The sequence below is a fragment of the Pyrus communis genome, chromosome 5, assembly GCF_041283825.1.
Source record: "Pyrus communis isolate YQ-2024b chromosome 5, ASM4128382v1, whole genome shotgun sequence".
Classification (NCBI taxonomy): Eukaryota; Viridiplantae; Streptophyta; class Magnoliopsida; order Rosales; family Rosaceae; genus Pyrus; species Pyrus communis.
The window spans coordinates 30,259,763-30,276,757 of NC_142569.1; the positions used below are offsets into that span (position 1 = coordinate 30,259,763).

Here is a 16,995-nt window from a genome sequence, read left to right on the forward strand (position 1 = left end):
GAAATTGATTATTTAAAGTTTAGCTAGAAATAAATTGAACTCCCATCTTGTGGGGAAAGAAACCAATCAGATTTTAAGCAACCTAGTTCAACCCGTGCACACCACACAACCTAGTTCAACCTCCCATTTTCCAAGGCCGATTTCAGCCAACTCCGGTGGAGTTTTTCGACGCCACCACCACCATCTTAAAGCTCTCATTCCCCTCTACAAAACCCACTCAAGAACCACCTTGATTACACAGTATGTGGCGATTTGAGGCCACGAAAGTTGACAAAAATCAACAGTGCTCCAGCCACTCTTTTCAATTTTCCAGCCAATCGGCAGGGCGATGGCCGATGACACCACTTGGGCTTTGTAGCCCATCATCCCAGGAAAAAATCCCAACCAACCTTGACCCCGTTGGACCACTGTAGACAACGAATCGACGCCGGGAAGCTTTAGACACTCGCCTTCTTTGTGGGAAAAATTGACCATCTTCCGTCCACTTTTGGACTTCGTGGCCGGTATGAAAGTTGTTCCTCTCTTTGAGATCTTCATTTCTGTGAAATTTGAGAATTTTTAGAAATAGTAGAATTTTTCCGGCGAACAGTGGCGACCAACCACCGCGTGCGGCGGCGCGTGGGCCGAGACCCCATCTAACCATGTTTAGCTAATTTGGATGCTCCAATTCTATATTTGACATCTGTTTAGTGAAATTACGATGTTTTAATGTAGTTTTGTAGTTGACCACCTAGTTGGTCATCACGCAGTCTTTGCATGAATTGACGATCCGATCGTTGGATCACTACCAAACATTAGTACCTTATAGTACGTATATTTGAAAACCATAGGAACTTACGGATCGGGAATCCGACGTATGGATCTTTCCGAATCAAATTTGTAAGTTCGTAAAATAAAACATTAACTACCACTTAATTTTAGCAATTAGCGGAAATCCGACCGTTGGATCGTTTCGAAACTTTAGTATGTTGTTCTACAAGCATAATGTGGATCTTTGGAAGTTACGGATCGGAAATACTAGGTACGGATCTTTCGGATCAAGTTACTTAAGGTTGTGGACCCTAACGTTGATCTTTGACCAACAGTGTTGACTTTTGGTCAATGGGTCTCAAATCATTCTAGAACGTCCTTGGGATGTGTTTTATGTAAGTTACGTGTTTTATTGATAGGAGTTCTGAGACGTGATTGAATATTTGTTCTAGGTGATGATCATTCGTGACGTCTCGATATTCGTTCTAGGGAATCGTGGTGCGAACCTCAGATGAGTGGGTCTTTTCCTTTTTATAGTATATATATGATTGATAGTTCCACAAATGCTTTTAAAATTGATTTATGCGTTTTATGCCATGTTAATATATATTTTAAAATACTATGATATGGTTAAGTTTTAGATTGCATCATGGCATATCCATATGCATATTACCTGCATATAATTGTTGTGAATGCTTGGAGGTGCTAAGGTGAACGCGGGACGCGCATGTAAGTTCAGGTGAGTTTTTGGTGTTATTTGAAATGATTGAGTTATGGCTTGACTGTATTTATATTTTATGCAACTTCGACACTGTCGTATAGGTTGCGATAGGCAACTTCGACACTGTCGTACAGGTTGTAATAATAGACAACTTCGACATTGTAGTACAAGTTGCGATAGGCAACTTCGACACTGTCATACAGGTTGCAATAATAGGCAACTCCGACATTGTCGTACAGGTTGCAATGCTAGGCAACTCCGACATTGTCGTACAGGTTGCAATACTAGGCAACTCTGACACTGTCATACAAGTTGCCTATGAGTCATACAGGTTGCATTAGATAACTCCAACTCATGTGTTATCATAGATTGATTTATGAGTTTTACATGTTGCGTTGGGCAACTTTGACTCGTGTGTTATCATAGATTGATGAGCATCTGATTTTTTATATACTGCTGCTGATATGTAGTGATTTGAAATATTCCTGGATTTACTATTGATTTACATTTGATTTCATACTTATACGTATTATGATTTCCTGGAAACTATACAAGTATTACAGCGAGGGATTATAACGTTTAGAAGGTCTTTATTAAAGCGTTATTTTCAGGCCTACTCACTCTTGTTTTTTATCCCTCCAGGTTCTAATAGTAGAGTTTTCGTATCAACGAGGATTTGTGGCAAATGTTGGTATTGGAGATTACCTTCGAAGGTATGATTTTCAATCCACTCTATTGTACTTTACTTATGCTCTTACGTCACATGTGAAATGGGTTCATTTCCGCTCACAGCGCACTCTCGTATTTAGGCACTTTTAGGTTTAAATTTATTCACATATTCCACATCACTATACTTTATAGCTTCGTCACCTTCCAGGTGTCGGCCAACACAACTCGATTTGAAGTCCTAGTAGACAATCCGGGTCGGGATGTGTTATTTCAAAATTTAACTTTTAGTTTTTAGTTTCTAGTTTCTTTTTTCTTCTAAAAACTAAAAATAGTTATCAGACAAGTTTTATACTTTCAATAAAATAAAAATTAATAATTAATAATTAAAAAAAATAGTTATCAAATGGCCCATAAATTTACTTTATTAAATACTGTTTGTGTGATGCGCCTTGTACTATGATATTTTGTAGAAATCATCAAAGAGTTTGTTTGTATTCAACACCATTGAGGTTCTAGGTAGATCTACTTAACTTAAATCCTAATTCTATTTTAAAATTTCTTAAGTTTGTTTAAACCATTTGAATTAGTTGAATTATTACTTGAGGTAACATTGTATGTAATTGTACTCTTTTGTACCACTTTATTCTTATTTATACCAACTTATCCCTTTTAATTAGGCTATTTCTAACCTAAAAGGCTAAAATTCCAATATTTAGTGTCACATCCTGGGTCCGCTCCACCACCGTAGCACGATATTATCCGCTTTGGGCCCTGACCACGCCCTCACGATTTTGTTTCTAGGAACTCACACGAGAACTTCTCAATGGGTCACCCATCATGGGAGTGCTCTCACGCGCTACTCGCTTAACTTCAGAGTTCCCATGGAACCCGAAGCCAGTGAGCTCCCAAAAGGTCTTGTGCTAGGTAGGGATGAGAATATACATATAAGGATCACTCCCATGGGCAATGTGGGATCTTACATTTAGTCCCGTATTTTCCACTATTTATCTATATGTACGAGGTTAGGCGTCTTTTTCCTCCAATGGTAAGGGACATAGAATTCCCAACCAACTTTATTATTTTGTTAAACTTTTGTATTTTGTTGATTTTTTTTTTGTGCTAATAATTTTGGAATTAGTTTTTCTATAATCTATCTTGCTTTATTTTTGTGAACATTTTTTATGTAAATAAAAATTCAAATTCTGAACAAAAAAATTGTTGAGAAAATTGAATTTTTGTATGGATTAGCGAACAAATGGATGTGTATTTATAGAGTTTGGTATCATATCTGATTTGGATTAATTAATAATATTATTTTGACAGTTGAATTTAAATTTGAGCCGTTGGATTTTTTTTATTACTATTAAAATTGATTAAATGGATTTGAGTCGTTGGAGTGCGCAACGCTGGATTCAAAACCCAGGAGACGCGATGACCATTAGATGGCAACGACACGCCAATCTGCATTGTAGAAACCATGATGCTGGTGTAGTCACCCCAACAAATCGCTATCTTCCAGTCAGCTAACAAGCCCACGTGGGTTGTCTTCACATGGGTTGGCCTGCTGCTATTGGTCTCACGTGCCCCCCCCCCCCCCCCCCCCCCCCCCCCCCCCAAGCACACTTGCAATCTTACCCATCTGGAGTGGGAAAACAATCCCAAATTTCCACCCTCAAACCCAAAATCCCAAATATTCCACCTTAAAATACACCTCTCATAGAGGTTTTGGGCCCAAATTTTAAGATTTTTTTTTTTTGGTTTCCCATGCTCCATTGGTGATAGCCTGATACTTGCACACAAAGTATTTGGAAGTAACACTCCTAACCATATCTGAAATTGATATTGTTAATATTCTTGCTATCCAACATAAAACCACCATTGGTAGGTATCTAGGCATACACAATATATTTTCTGGAATGATCAAACTAATGCAAAGGAACTAATTATCAAGATAAAAAATAAACTAGTTGGTTGGAAGGCAAATTCCCTTTCTAAAGCTGGAAGACTAACTCTCATTAGGGCTAACCTCATATGTGTCCTCAATCATACCATGTGTTTGTTTTAAGTGTCCTGAGAAAATCACAAAGACTATCGATAGAGAAAGTAGGAAATTTTTTTTGGGGAAAAGATTGCAAACTTGTCCTTGTGGCTTGAGATAGAGTTTGCAGCTCTAAGGAAAATGGGGGATTGGGTATTAGGAAAAGTGATCACTTTAATAATGCTTGTTTAGCAAAACTTGGCTTGGAAAGTCCTAAGGATAACCAAAATTGGTGGGTACAAATTGTTAAGAATAAATATTTGAAGAGAGAGGAGAGTATCCTCTTCTGGACCCATAACTGGGTTTTTCCTTTCCCACTATCCAACTTTATTTCTCCTAGTCTTAATGATATCAATCTGAACGTAAAAGTGAGTCAATTCATTATTAATGTACAATGGGATAGAGAGCATCTTCGATCGCTAGTTGATGAAGACATTGTGAATAAAATTTGTAGTAATGCAAATGGGGGCCTAATGCTAATGGTAAGTTCTCAGTTAAGTCGGCAACTTGGATACAAAATAGCGATAATAACAATGAGAATTAAGAGAGCTTCTTAAGAAAATGTGGAAGCTTAAACTCCCTAATAAAGTTGCAATTTTTAGTTGGCTTCTCATAATTGGAAGGCTTCATACAAGAGACAGATTATCAAGACATGTCAATAATATCCCGTCCACCTGCCCTATGTGTAATTTAGAGGATGAGAACAGATCTCACTTATTTATAAATTGTAATTTTACGAGGCTAGTTTGGAATTGTCAAGCTATCTCTAACAACATAAGATTAAATCAATCTCTCCCTTTTAATGATTGGCTCAATGAATTAACTGTTAAGAATGATGTAGGTTTGTGTGATCTTAGTAAAGTTTTACTAGTTTGCTGGCAAATTTGGAAGGAGAGGAATCTAGTGGTATTCCAAAATAAAGTTCCAAACCCTACATCGATCGTTAAGTCTGCCCTCAATCTCGGAAAGGAGTTCATAGATGCCAATGGTATAAATCATGTGGTTTGCACTGGTAGTAGGTCCTCCCCGCCATCTTCTATCCGGTGGTCTCCTGTGAATGCTGGTTTTGTTAAACTTAACTTCGATGGCTTAGTGGTGATTCAAGGTGCAGCTGCTGGGTTTGTGATTAGAAATGAGAAAGGAGAATCTATTGTTGCGGGGACTAGATGTACTGGTCAAAATACTATTTCGGTTGCAGAATGCCTAGTGTTGTGGGATGACCTGTGGATGGCTAAGGCCAAAGGCTAGGCTCACATTGTGGTGGAGGGTGATTCAAAGCTGGTGATTGAATCTATCAGTGGAGCCTATAATCCCCCTTGGAGATTGAAGTTCATCCTCGAGGATATTCGCTGGCTTGCTGGGTCTTTTGAGGATATTTGCTGGAAGCATGTCTTTAGGGAAGCCAATTTTCTGGTAAATGCTATAACTAGTGTGGGTTATTCGGTCACTGATTTTCATGTTTGGGATATAACTCTTCCTTTGAAAGCCCGTCAGGCCTTCCTGTTTAATTGCACCCAAATTAGTTAGCCTATTGGCTTTTCTCTTTAATGAAGTCTTTTTCTATAAATAAATAATTGTGTTTGAAAGAAATTTCCTTCCACTTGTCCCACTTTGAAATCTTGGCAAACTAAGATAAGAATTGGCCGGCCTTTTTCTTCTTGAATGGACTTGACCCTAAATGTCGGGTTGACCTGGCGCGCTAAATTTAGACATATATTAGGACTTATTAAAACTTACATATAGTGAACGTGCACTTCTAATTTCTCTCTCTTTTCTCATATTACTGAAGGTGTACGATAGTATTTTCTTCTTTTTTTCCTTTAAAAAAAGATGAATAACTGGTGTCAAATTACGATTATTTACTTATTTCGGGTTCAAAGAGACTATAAGGGATTTCACTATGCTCATGACCAAAGTCAAGTAGACTCACCAGCTCGAAATATCGAACTCGGAACCTCCCGCATTTTTTTGTTTATTGGAGAACCGCAGTCCACACCCTTATCATTGGACCACTTGTTGTGATTTACGATAGTATGTTTCTCGATAGGACTAGATACGCTCGCATTATGTGCGTGTGTGAAAGAGAGAATTTCAAATGAAAGAAGATTTGGAACTTCTCTCACAACTTTCAAAGTTTTTCTACTTTCTGACTGGAGACTTTTGAGGCTAAATACTTAGCATTCAGAAAAATTTGACCCAAAAAAACACACATATATGTACGTAGGTCCTTTTACTGTATGTTTTATGGTCCTTAGTTAACACGTGAGATAGATTCTGAAGTAGCTAGTATAGTAATACAGCGTATGCATAATGAATGGGAAGAATATGAATATAGATTGAGTATGACCCAAAAGCTATTTCCCTCTATCCTATCATTCAACAGGACAAACACGTAGATACGATCTATAAGCTATTTCTCCATTATTCATCCTACACGTGAATAGGAAGTAACATTTACATAGAGCTAATTGCATGATTTCATAGGTCGACGTGTTTCGAGCGCTTACGATCATTAAATTGTGGTTGAAAAATACTTTACCCGAGGGCTGAGCCTAACGGTACTTATACCCCTGCATAGACTTTTTTTTTTTTTTTTTTTTTCCATATTAATGATCAACATGTGGTTTGGAGTTGACGCTAGGACATTCATGTGCTTGAAACTTCGTACCAAAAAGCTGTCAAATCTGCCAGCTGACTTGAGCGGTTGTCTTTTGTTCTCATTTTTCATACATCTTCATATAACTTATACCAATATAGTTATGAATCTGAACATGAAGCAACTAAGGTTAATTATTTCGAAAGCTATTACTAACACTTTTGAATTGAAAAAAAAAAAAAAAAATGTTCCATAACATGGCTCCACATGGTCGGAGATTGTGATGAAATTTTGAATTTTGGAAGCTTGTTTTTTATGAATATAGTGGTCACGTCCAAGAGTTGCTTTTGCGTGGGAGATTGTAGTACCTTTGTCGACATAATTTCCCATATTTTGGACACACACAAAATAATTGAAAGCATATCATTACTATGCCTCTTCTAAATTTTACCGTCTCACATTGATACACCCATAATATACATGTGTGGTTGCTATTGACAATTTTGCAACATATATGGTTTACCTTTAATTGGATCAAAATTAAAAAATGATTTCAGCACATATTTTTTCTCATTCTACAAACTCCTGTGTATTTTTATTCTTGAATTCCTTTCAGTTTCATCAATTTAAAAGTTGAAATTATTAAGTATATAGAAGAATAAAAACTGTGTAGGAATCGCTTCCCAAAGCATTCGACATATTTGGTACCAAATAATTACTAAACCGATTATGCTTGAACAACAATTGACAAAACAATATTTAAATAAGAAAAATGTTAGCGACACTACGTTTTTAAACCATATTTTTTAAGGAAAATTAATAAAAATGGTTTAAAAACTTTGAGTTTTAACGATAAAGATAAAATAAAGGGTAATGTGAATAATACCAAGATCGACTTTTAATGTAAAAATATGATTTTTCGTTAAAATATTATTTTTTCGCTTCCCAATAATCACTGGAGGTTTTTTTATTTGTATCAATCAAAGTAAAATTTATTGAAAGAAAAAGCTAGTATAAGGTAAGGAGAACTCAAAAAGAGAGTCCAAGATAGCCAAGTAAAAGTCTGTTCCACAAAAGAAATTTACAATGAAATAGGTCCAAACTGAGCAACCCATAGCAACGTATAAACAGAAAAACTTAGACATGAAAATGTAAAGCAGGCACCTCCACCAAATTAGTCGTAGCCACCACCTGGAAGAAGGGCCAAAGAACTAAAAGGATGAATGAAAAATGGGAGTACGCAAGCTACTCGCGTTGAGAGCACTCTCATAATCCTATTAAATAGGGCAAATTGCAATTCAAATGCTACCAACCACCAAAGTGCGCCTTTGAAGGAGGTATCCAATGAAATGAGTAGCAAGGGTAGATGGTTGAGGATTCACGGTAAGGAACGATTTATAGAGAGAAACGAGACATGGTTGGAGATTGTGATGAAAATTTGAATTTTGGAAGCTTGTTTATATAGCGGTCACGTCCAAGAGTTGCGTTTGCGTGGGAGATTGTAGTACCTTTGTCGACATAATTTCCCATATTTTGGACACGCACACAAAATAATTGAAAGCATATCATTGTCATGCCTCTTCTAAATTGTACCGTCTCACATTGAGACACCCATATTATACATGTGTGGTTGCTATTGACAATTTTGCAACATATATGGTTTACGTTTAATCATATCAAAATTGAAAAATGGTTTCAGCACACATTTTTCCTCATTCTTTCAATTTCATTAATTTAAAAGTTAAAATTATTAAGTATATAGAAGAATAAAAACTGTGTAGGAATCGCTTCCCAAAACATTCGACATATTTGGTACCAAGTAATTACTAAACCAATTATGCTTAACAACAATTGACAAAACAACATTTAAATAAGAAAAATGCTAGCCACATTACGTTTTTAGACCATATTTTTTAATTGAATTTTGGATTTCACCTGCTTTATAAATTGGGGTACGTTGAGTATGACTTTAAACCTACTCCAACGATCACCGGAGGTTTTTTTTTCAATCAAAGTAAAATTTATGGAAAGAAAAAGTTAATATAAGGTAAGAAGAGCTAAAAGAGAGAATCCAAGATAGCCAAGTAAAAGCCCGCTCCACAAAAGAAATTTATAATGAAATAGGCCCAAAGTGAGCAACCTATAACAACTTATAAACTGATAAACTTAGACATGAAAATGTAAAGCAAACACCTCCACCAAATCAGCCGCACCACCACCGCAAATCCGTAGCCACCACCTGGAAGAAGGGCCAAAGAACTAAAAGGATGAACGAAAAATAGGAGTAGGCAAGCTGCCCGTGCTAAGAGCATTCTCATAATCCTACCAAATAGTGCAAATTGCACTTCAAATGTTACCAACCCCTGCGCCTTCGGATGAGACATCCGATGAAATGAACAACAATAGTAAATGGTTGAGGATTCACAATAAGGATCGATATTTAGAGAAAAACGAGACATAAAAGACAGAGATGAGATAAACTAAGCACAAATTAAAATAAATTTCAGAACAACCTGCGATACAAAATGCTTAGAATCAGTCGTGGTTTCTTTTGTTTTTGCTGGTTCACTTCACTTCAATTGGCATATGCAAATTTATTAATCCAATCCCAGTCAACCCATCACCCTCCTATCCCTTCTCTATCTCGGCTTCCCAACTCCACGCTGAGTGGCCCCACCCCCAACCTCATAAGTCTTGCAACCACCGCACTCCAAATAATTTTCCTCCTAAGCGTGCGACTGTCAGATCATTACATAGTATTACAAGATTAATACTATTGTAATATTTTTATTGGACAAGTTAGAAAGATTAAATTTTATATATTAAAAGACATGATGGTGGTGATGAATTATTATTATTAATATATATATATATATATATTTTTTGGATCAAATGATCTTATCAATACTAATGGGTGGAAAGCTAAGCCTCACAATAGTCTAGCAACAATGTGGTTTTATTTCGTCTTTGACGAGACTCAAACCTAAAACCTCTCACTAATAAGTGAAGATGAATACTACTAGACTGTAGTATTAAGTGGCGGCGTTGAATTATTATTTAAGTATTGATCAACATGTGTATTTCTTATTATTAATAACATGTCATTTAATTTACAAATGACAGTTTAGTTTAGAGTAAATTGTAGCAATGGTCCCTCAACTTTAATCAAATTGGAGCAATGGTCCCTCAACTAAAAATCTATTACCATTGATCCCTCAACTTATCAAAATGTGTTGCTATAGTCTTTTTCATCAATTTTGTCAAAATAAGTTACGTTGGAATAATCATTTATATAATTAGGGTCTCTCAACTCATCAAAGTGTGTAATTATGGTCCTTTTTGTCAACTACGTCAAAAATTTTGTCAAAACGAGTTATGTTAGAAGGACCATTGCTACAATTATGTTAAAGTTAATGGATCATTTCTCTAGTTGAATTAAAGTTGAGGGACAAATGGTAATGAATTTTTAGTTAAGGGACCATAGCTACACGTTTTGATAAGTTAAGGGACCAATAATAATTGATTTTTAGTTGATAAATCATTGCTCCAATTGAGTTAAAGTTAAAAGACTATAGCTACAATCAACTCTTTAGTTTAATCTACTAACATTATTATTCATTAGTTTACGCAAGTCTCTTTATTTACAAAAAAACAAAAAAAAAAAAGAAAAAAAAAAGGAAAAATCTACTAAGTCGTCTCCAACCTCCCTGGCCCTTTCTCCTCATGGACTCAGAAACCAAGTGACCTCTCTCCCACTCTCTCTCTCTCTCCTCTCTAGCGGCCCAAGCTCTTATCGCCATAACAATGGAAAACTACTCATACAACTCCTATCCCGAGTCCGGTAACTCGTCCCCACGGTCCCGAGATATCGATTTCGAGAACACTCCGCCATGGGAGGTCGACGCAGCCAATTCTCAGACCCAAAGCTACAAGGCCAAGTTCATGTGCAGCTACGGCGGAAAGATCCTCCCTCGCCCGCACGACAACCAGCTCTGCTACGTCGGCGGTGAGACCAAGATTTTCTCCGTCGATCGCAACATCAAGTTCGCCGCCATCATTTCCAAGCTCTCCTCCCTCTCCGAGTACGACGTGTCGTTCAAGTACCAACTCCCCGGCGAAGACCTCGACGCCTTGATCTCCGTTACCAACGACGACGACTTGGAGCACATGATGCACGAGTACGATCGCCTCTACCGGGCTTCCACTAGGCCCGCCCGCATGAGATTGTTCCTCTTTAATGCGAGCCCCAACGGTGGATTCGGGTCGGATGATGGAAGGTCCAATAAGGATCGGTTCGTCGAGGCTCTTAATTCGGGTCCCACCCAGGCGCCCTACCTAAATTCCAAGCCTCCGGTCCAAAATAATGTGGAATTTCTCTGCGGCATGGAAAAGGGTGTCGTCCCTGCTGCCGTGGCGCCTCCTCCTCCTCCAGCGCCGATACCGGAACAAGTTGCGCCGCCGCCTGACTTTGTCAGATCGGGCCACACAGAACGGGTTATCGGATCGGATCCGGTGGTGAGTCCGGTGGAGTTCCAAAGGCAATTGCAGAGGCTACAAATCGGAGAACAAGATCAGCAAGCTATGTACGGGAGAAAGAACGACGACAATCTCGTTGGAGGCTATAGCGGCTCTGGAGATTATTACGTACAGAAGATGCCGGAGAAGGCTCCTCCGGTGACGGCTGCGCCGCCAGCTGGCTACTGGCCGGAGATTACTAGCGGGGGGTTTCCGGGGATAGGAGCTCCGGAACAGCCGATGTACATGTTTACATCCGCTCCAGGAGGCGGGGCAGTGTACCACGCACAGCCACCGATGGTACGACCGGTAAACGGGCCACCGGGTCAAGAGTACTATCACGTGCAGCAGCGAGTGGGGTCTGAAATTTACCGGGAACAGCCGCCGAGGTACAATGTAGTGCCACAACTGCAGCAGCAGCAGCCGAGTACTCTCCCACCACAGCCGCCAAAATACGTGGCGACGTACGCCGACACAACACCGTATGCACAGGTGGCGTACGATAGCACGACGGGGAGGCAGGTATACTATAGTGCGCCGGGAGGGGTTGTGCAGCAACAGCAGCAGGCGTATCAAGCCGTGGGCCCCGCAGCGGTGGGCGGAGAAATGCGAGCGGCTGGCGCGTTGGGTCAGGAGGGTAAGGTGGTGGGTTCAAAGCTCCCTCAAGCTTCAGTGTGATTATTAATTATTTAGAAGCTTCTTTTATTATATACAATATCATCTTGATATTATATATGACGACATAAATTTGAAAGTTAATTTCTTGCTTTACTAGAGAGAGATTAATGGCCTTATGCTTTGTGTGTTTGTTTAAGTCTTGTTGCCAGTAATTAGCTTTAGAAGTTTACTTTTGAATTCAAAGAATTTGAACTCGAGATATCTTCGAATTTTGACAAAAAAAAACTATTACGTGTCTAATTTTTAGTTAGTAATTTGAATTCGAAGTACTCATGTTTATGAAAATTACAGCTTTTTTCTTTTTTGAGACAATGAAAACTTTGGTAATGAAGTTAGTAGAAAAATGTTATTGATCATGTTCCTTTTCAACTTTGTAGCTCTCTCTAGTCTATTATTTACAATCTTGAAAATTTGAGAAGCGAAAATATAATGCTAAACTCTCTTTAATTATTAAGTTTTTAGTTTTATTAATTTTTTGAAACAAAATGATAGCCTTTTTTTTTTTTTTTTTGAACAAACGATATTATTGTTAAGAGTTTCTTCTTCTTTTCCTTTTTTTTTTTTTTTATGGCAAGAAACGATAGCAATTTTCTATTACTAAACCATAACAATTACAAGAATTGTCAAATGGGTACAATCTCCGGTGCCAAATCTTTGATCTGGATATAATTCGCAAAAACAAGCATTAATAATAATCTCCTAATTGGCTACACAAGTGCACACACATTAGAATAAGCACAGCCAGTACAAATATACTACAAAGACGAAAGATGTAACAATCATATACTAGAGCACACGTATATACAAAATGTTACCATTAAACAAGTGAGATCACATAAAACCATTGTTGACAAGCGAGGTCACTCAAGCCATAACTCACAAGTGTGGCCACATCAAATCATCGATCATAATTGGGGCCACATCACCCGCTAGGCTAGACATTACCCGCTAGGTGTGGGACAAACAAACCTACACAAATCCGTGAAATGAAATCTTTTTGGTTGGCTTGGCTCTATCGATTGGCTCATCTCCACTCGCAACTTTACATCTTTGAGTAGAACTTGTCGCTGCTGCGAGTCAAGCAAGGCAAGTTCACCAAAAATCTGCCCAGAGAAAATTTAGTCAAAAGGAGCCACACATCCATGAAAATCAAGCCATAGAGCAAAGATCTTGGTGACTTTATAGGCCCATGTTGATCCACCACCAATATCACTGATGTTGTTCCAACTTAATCACTTATTACTAGATGTTGTGTTCTATCACAAAAGACCTCGGTGATATTATGAGTATAAACTCCCATATATTAATTGTACATTATTTCATTTTATGACTGATGTGAGATCCTATTCTTCAACATGCCCGGGTGGCCTCACACAAGATCGCAAGGGAAACCAATTCCCACACTGGGAACTAGTCAAGTCATCATACTAGAGCTAACGCAACTTTTCGAAAGCCCGGTCATCATTTAAAGACTAGAGCCAACACAACTTTCCAAGGGCCCATTCATTTAATAGCCTTAAGCTGAAGCTAGCACAACTTTTCGAGAACCCAGCTCAAGAAGGCAAATTCGAGACATGTTGAAAAGAATAGCATGCTCTATTACCATGACAAACTTTATAGGCTCATGCAAGTCCACCCCCAATATTGTCCTAACTTAGGGCTGGTTTGGTATTGTTGTGCTTTGAAAAAAGCTACTTTTGCTGTGCTGTGAGAATAAGCAGCTGTGAAATAAAGCAGTAGAGTGTTTGGTAAACTTTTTTGTAAAAGTGCTTTTGAAAAAAAAAAAAAAAAGTAGTATTATAGTGTTTGGTAAACTTTTATGTAAAACATATGTGAAAAAAAACCGATTTTTCAAAGCTGGGTTTTGCAGCTTCTTGTTTTTGGCTTTTTTTTCACCCAAAACTGTGAAAAAAAGTTGAAGCTGAATGTTTACCAAATACAAAAACAGCTCCTAGCTTTTTTTGATACCAACTTTTTTCAGAATCACCTCAGTACCAAATCAGGCCTTAATCACCTATTACTAGGTGTTGGGTTTATCACAAAAGGCCTTAGTGATATTAGGATGGAAACTCCCATAAATTAGTTGTATATTATTTGTCATATGATCTATGTTGAATCATATTCTCTAACAGACTTGACCCACCAACAACCAATAAACCAACCAAACCCGCTTATCTTGCCCTAAATCAAGGGAATTGGCCCTGAGACAGTAGATCTCAACTTTTAGGGCAAAGGCTGCAGCAAAGCCATGAAAATTGGTAGTCCACAAAATGGTGAGGGGTGAAGAGGTGTTGCACAACACAAAGACAAGAGAGAAAGGGAAAAGAACACCAGAGAGAAAGGGAATAAGAGAGGAAAGGTTGCAAATGAGTGGTTGGAACAAAAGGAAGGGGTGGAGAGGATAGGGAGATAGAGAGGTTACAAGGAGGGGGAGAGACTGCCATTGCCCCAAAGCTAAAGGAAAGGACCAGCGACTAAGATTTGCAGATCAATTAGAGTTATTGTTTGGAAAGGGAAAGTAAGGAGGCTTGGGAGAGAGCAAAAAGGCCAAAAAGACTTAGCAAAAAGGCCAAAAAAACTTAGGAATACAGGAATTCTTCTTATCTTCTTTGTTTTTTTTGAAGTAAACCCTTTAAACAAGATATTACTTTGAATAAAAAAAAAAAAAAAACAACAAATTATGTATTTTCTGCTGCCAAAAAAAAAAAAAAAAACACTTTGTTGATTTGCAAATAACGTGTATTTGTCCTAACGAAAGATGCCCATTCATGACCCAATAAATATATACAAGAGTTCGAATTTCCACGAAGAGACAGGCATGCGATGATTTTAGCATGAATCAAACATGAATAATAACTATCAACAAGTAATGATAATCCCATTAGGAGAGTTTTTTCAGTGTGTTGAGAACACGGCCCGTACATCAAGTGTAATAATACAATTGGTTGGAATTTTTTTTTTTTAATTTCCAACTAATTGTATTATTACACTTAGTATACCGAACATGGATTACACTTAATGTACTGAGCCGTATTATCGGCAGATTGAAAAATTTCTTCCCACTAAGCATTTGGCAGTTGACACATGGCAACTTTATCTGAATTCAAGCATAAGTTAAGGATGCATCATTGCATGAGGAGTCCCTTTCTTATCTTATTTTCCTAGTAACTTTGTCCATCATCATAATGTCCATTGATACGATTGATACGATTGATACGATTGGTTGATACACACACTAACCAATGAGCACACACTCTATGTATGTGAATAATTTCATTTTGTTTTTTGTTTTTTTTAATTAAGGAAGGTGATTAGTTTTTAAAATTTTAAAAAGAGTATGAAAAAATGATGGTGGGACAATTTCTTTTAATAAGCGCATATTTGATCTTAATATTATGTTTTTTGTCCTCCTTATTTAAATATTGTGTATCAAAAATAAGGGTAAAATAGGAAAAATAAGGATATGATTGTTATTTTGTCAAAAGGTACATAATTACTATTTTACCCTCTTCATGTCAATATTGTGTATTCAAAAGTAAGGGTAAAATTGAAAGATATGGGGAAAATGTTGACAAGGGCTCTTGTCTTAATAGAATAGACTAGCAGAGAGCACAAACTTTGTGTGTGTGTGAACAATTTCTCTTAATAAGTGCATTTTTTTTAATATTACATAATTACTGTTTTGTCCTCATTATGTAAATATTATGAATCAAAGTAAGGGTAAAATTGGAAAAATAAGTACAAAAAAGAGGGTCAAATTGAAAAAAAATATGATTGTCATTATCTAAAAAAAAGAGGGTAAAATATAAAAAATAGAGATATGATTGTCATTTTGTCAAAAGGTGCAAATTACTATTTTTCCCTCATTTTGTCAATAATGTGTATCAAAAGTGAGGGCAAAATAAGAACAAAGTTGACAATGAGGGTTTTCTTAATAGTAGTAATAGATAGATAGATATATATATTCTTTTTTCTTTTTCTTTTTTTTTATTTTAAACAAGGCCATGGAAAACTTTATTGTTTAGACCAATTGGCTGCAGCTACATATTAGGGTTAGGTTTTTTTTTGCTCTTAACATGTTAGTGATAGTTTGTCGTTCATTAGTATTTCCTTTTCAAAGTTTGATTCGCTATTTCTATGTTGCATTATTACTAATAAAACAATGCTCGACTATTCAAAATTGTATAAGAATTCTTCCTCAAAACATTTCGAAGTCAATCTACAGAATTTCGAACTTATGGTAAAAATATTTTATTGTACGTAGAAGCTTCTTATACTATAAAGTGTTTCAATAAAATCATAAAATGCAAGCGCATAATTCAAAAGAGTTGTTATTATTTTATATACAATTTCTTCAACTGTTATTGGTGCTTAATTCCTAACAATAATAAATTTCCGCAATGAAAATGAGGTGGTGAATTCAAGTTGTCGCTTCACCACAACACTAAGGTAGACTTTTGGCGTTTTGATGATGTTTAGTAGGACAACCATTTTTAACGTATTAAGATTACTTTTGTAATTTCCCCTTTTATTTTCCTTTCTCATCCCGGGGTTGCTAGGACTATTTATATTTTAATATGTAATCACCTTTATCGATATAAAACCGAGAGCTTCTCTAAAACAACTTGTATTATGCCATTCAGTACCACAGTCTGATGGTATTCCTTTTCATTTGAAAGTGAGAGATTTTAGGTTCGAATCTCGTGGATGACAAATTCGATACCAAATTAGGCTGCCCATAGTATAAATATATCGATGTAATAAAAAAAAAACAAACCAACTTATGTTATAAAGTCCTATCAGTGAGTGAGTGACCATTTGTGATCCTTTTAACGGTTAAACTATAACTTCCGCCATGCAAGTTTATTCTTCACGAGCTTAACCATAATTCGAGTTGAAAAGTGATGACCCTCGTTCCCATAATTTCCTTACAAATAAGCATGTCAGGGAGATGCATTTTCTGAAGTTCAGTATCATTGAGACATTGAATGAACAAGCCAAACCAATTGACATAAAAAACCATAATTG

At 37.0% G+C, this 16,995-nt stretch overlaps 2 protein-coding genes across 2 annotated transcripts; both read left to right on the forward strand.

Moving 5' to 3' along the window:
* The first annotated feature begins 4,739 nt into the window (after positions 1-4,739).
* Positions 4,740-5,426, forward strand: LOC148697119 (uncharacterized). Its single transcript, XM_088693455.1, has 2 exons — positions 4,740-4,863; positions 5,020-5,426. Exons 1-2 carry the CDS (start codon positions 4,740-4,742, stop codon positions 5,424-5,426), a joined length of 531 nt encoding a protein of 176 aa, XP_088549581.1.
* Positions 5,427-10,479: 5,053 nt separating this feature from the next.
* On the forward strand, positions 10,480-12,060 carry LOC137725003 (uncharacterized). Its single transcript, XM_068463622.2, has one exon. It carries the CDS (start codon positions 10,579-10,581, stop codon positions 11,965-11,967), a length of 1,389 nt encoding a protein of 462 aa, XP_068319723.2. The 5' UTR covers positions 10,480-10,578; the 3' UTR covers positions 11,968-12,060.
* Positions 12,061-16,995: the final 4,935 nt, after the last annotated feature.

Excerpts from the sequence above, each read along its gene's own strand:
- LOC148697119 (XM_088693455.1), top strand. The coding sequence starts at position 4,740 with ATGTGGAAGCTTAAACTCCCTAATAAAGTTGCAATTTTTAGTTGGCTT. Across the intron at positions 4,864-5,019 it reads CCCGTCCACCTGCCCTATGT|GTTTGTGTGATCTTAGTAAA; the intron begins GTAATTTAGAGG and ends AGAATGATGTAG.
- LOC137725003 (XM_068463622.2), top strand. The coding sequence starts at position 10,579 with ATGGAAAACTACTCATACAACTCCTATCCCGAGTCCGGTAACTCGTCC.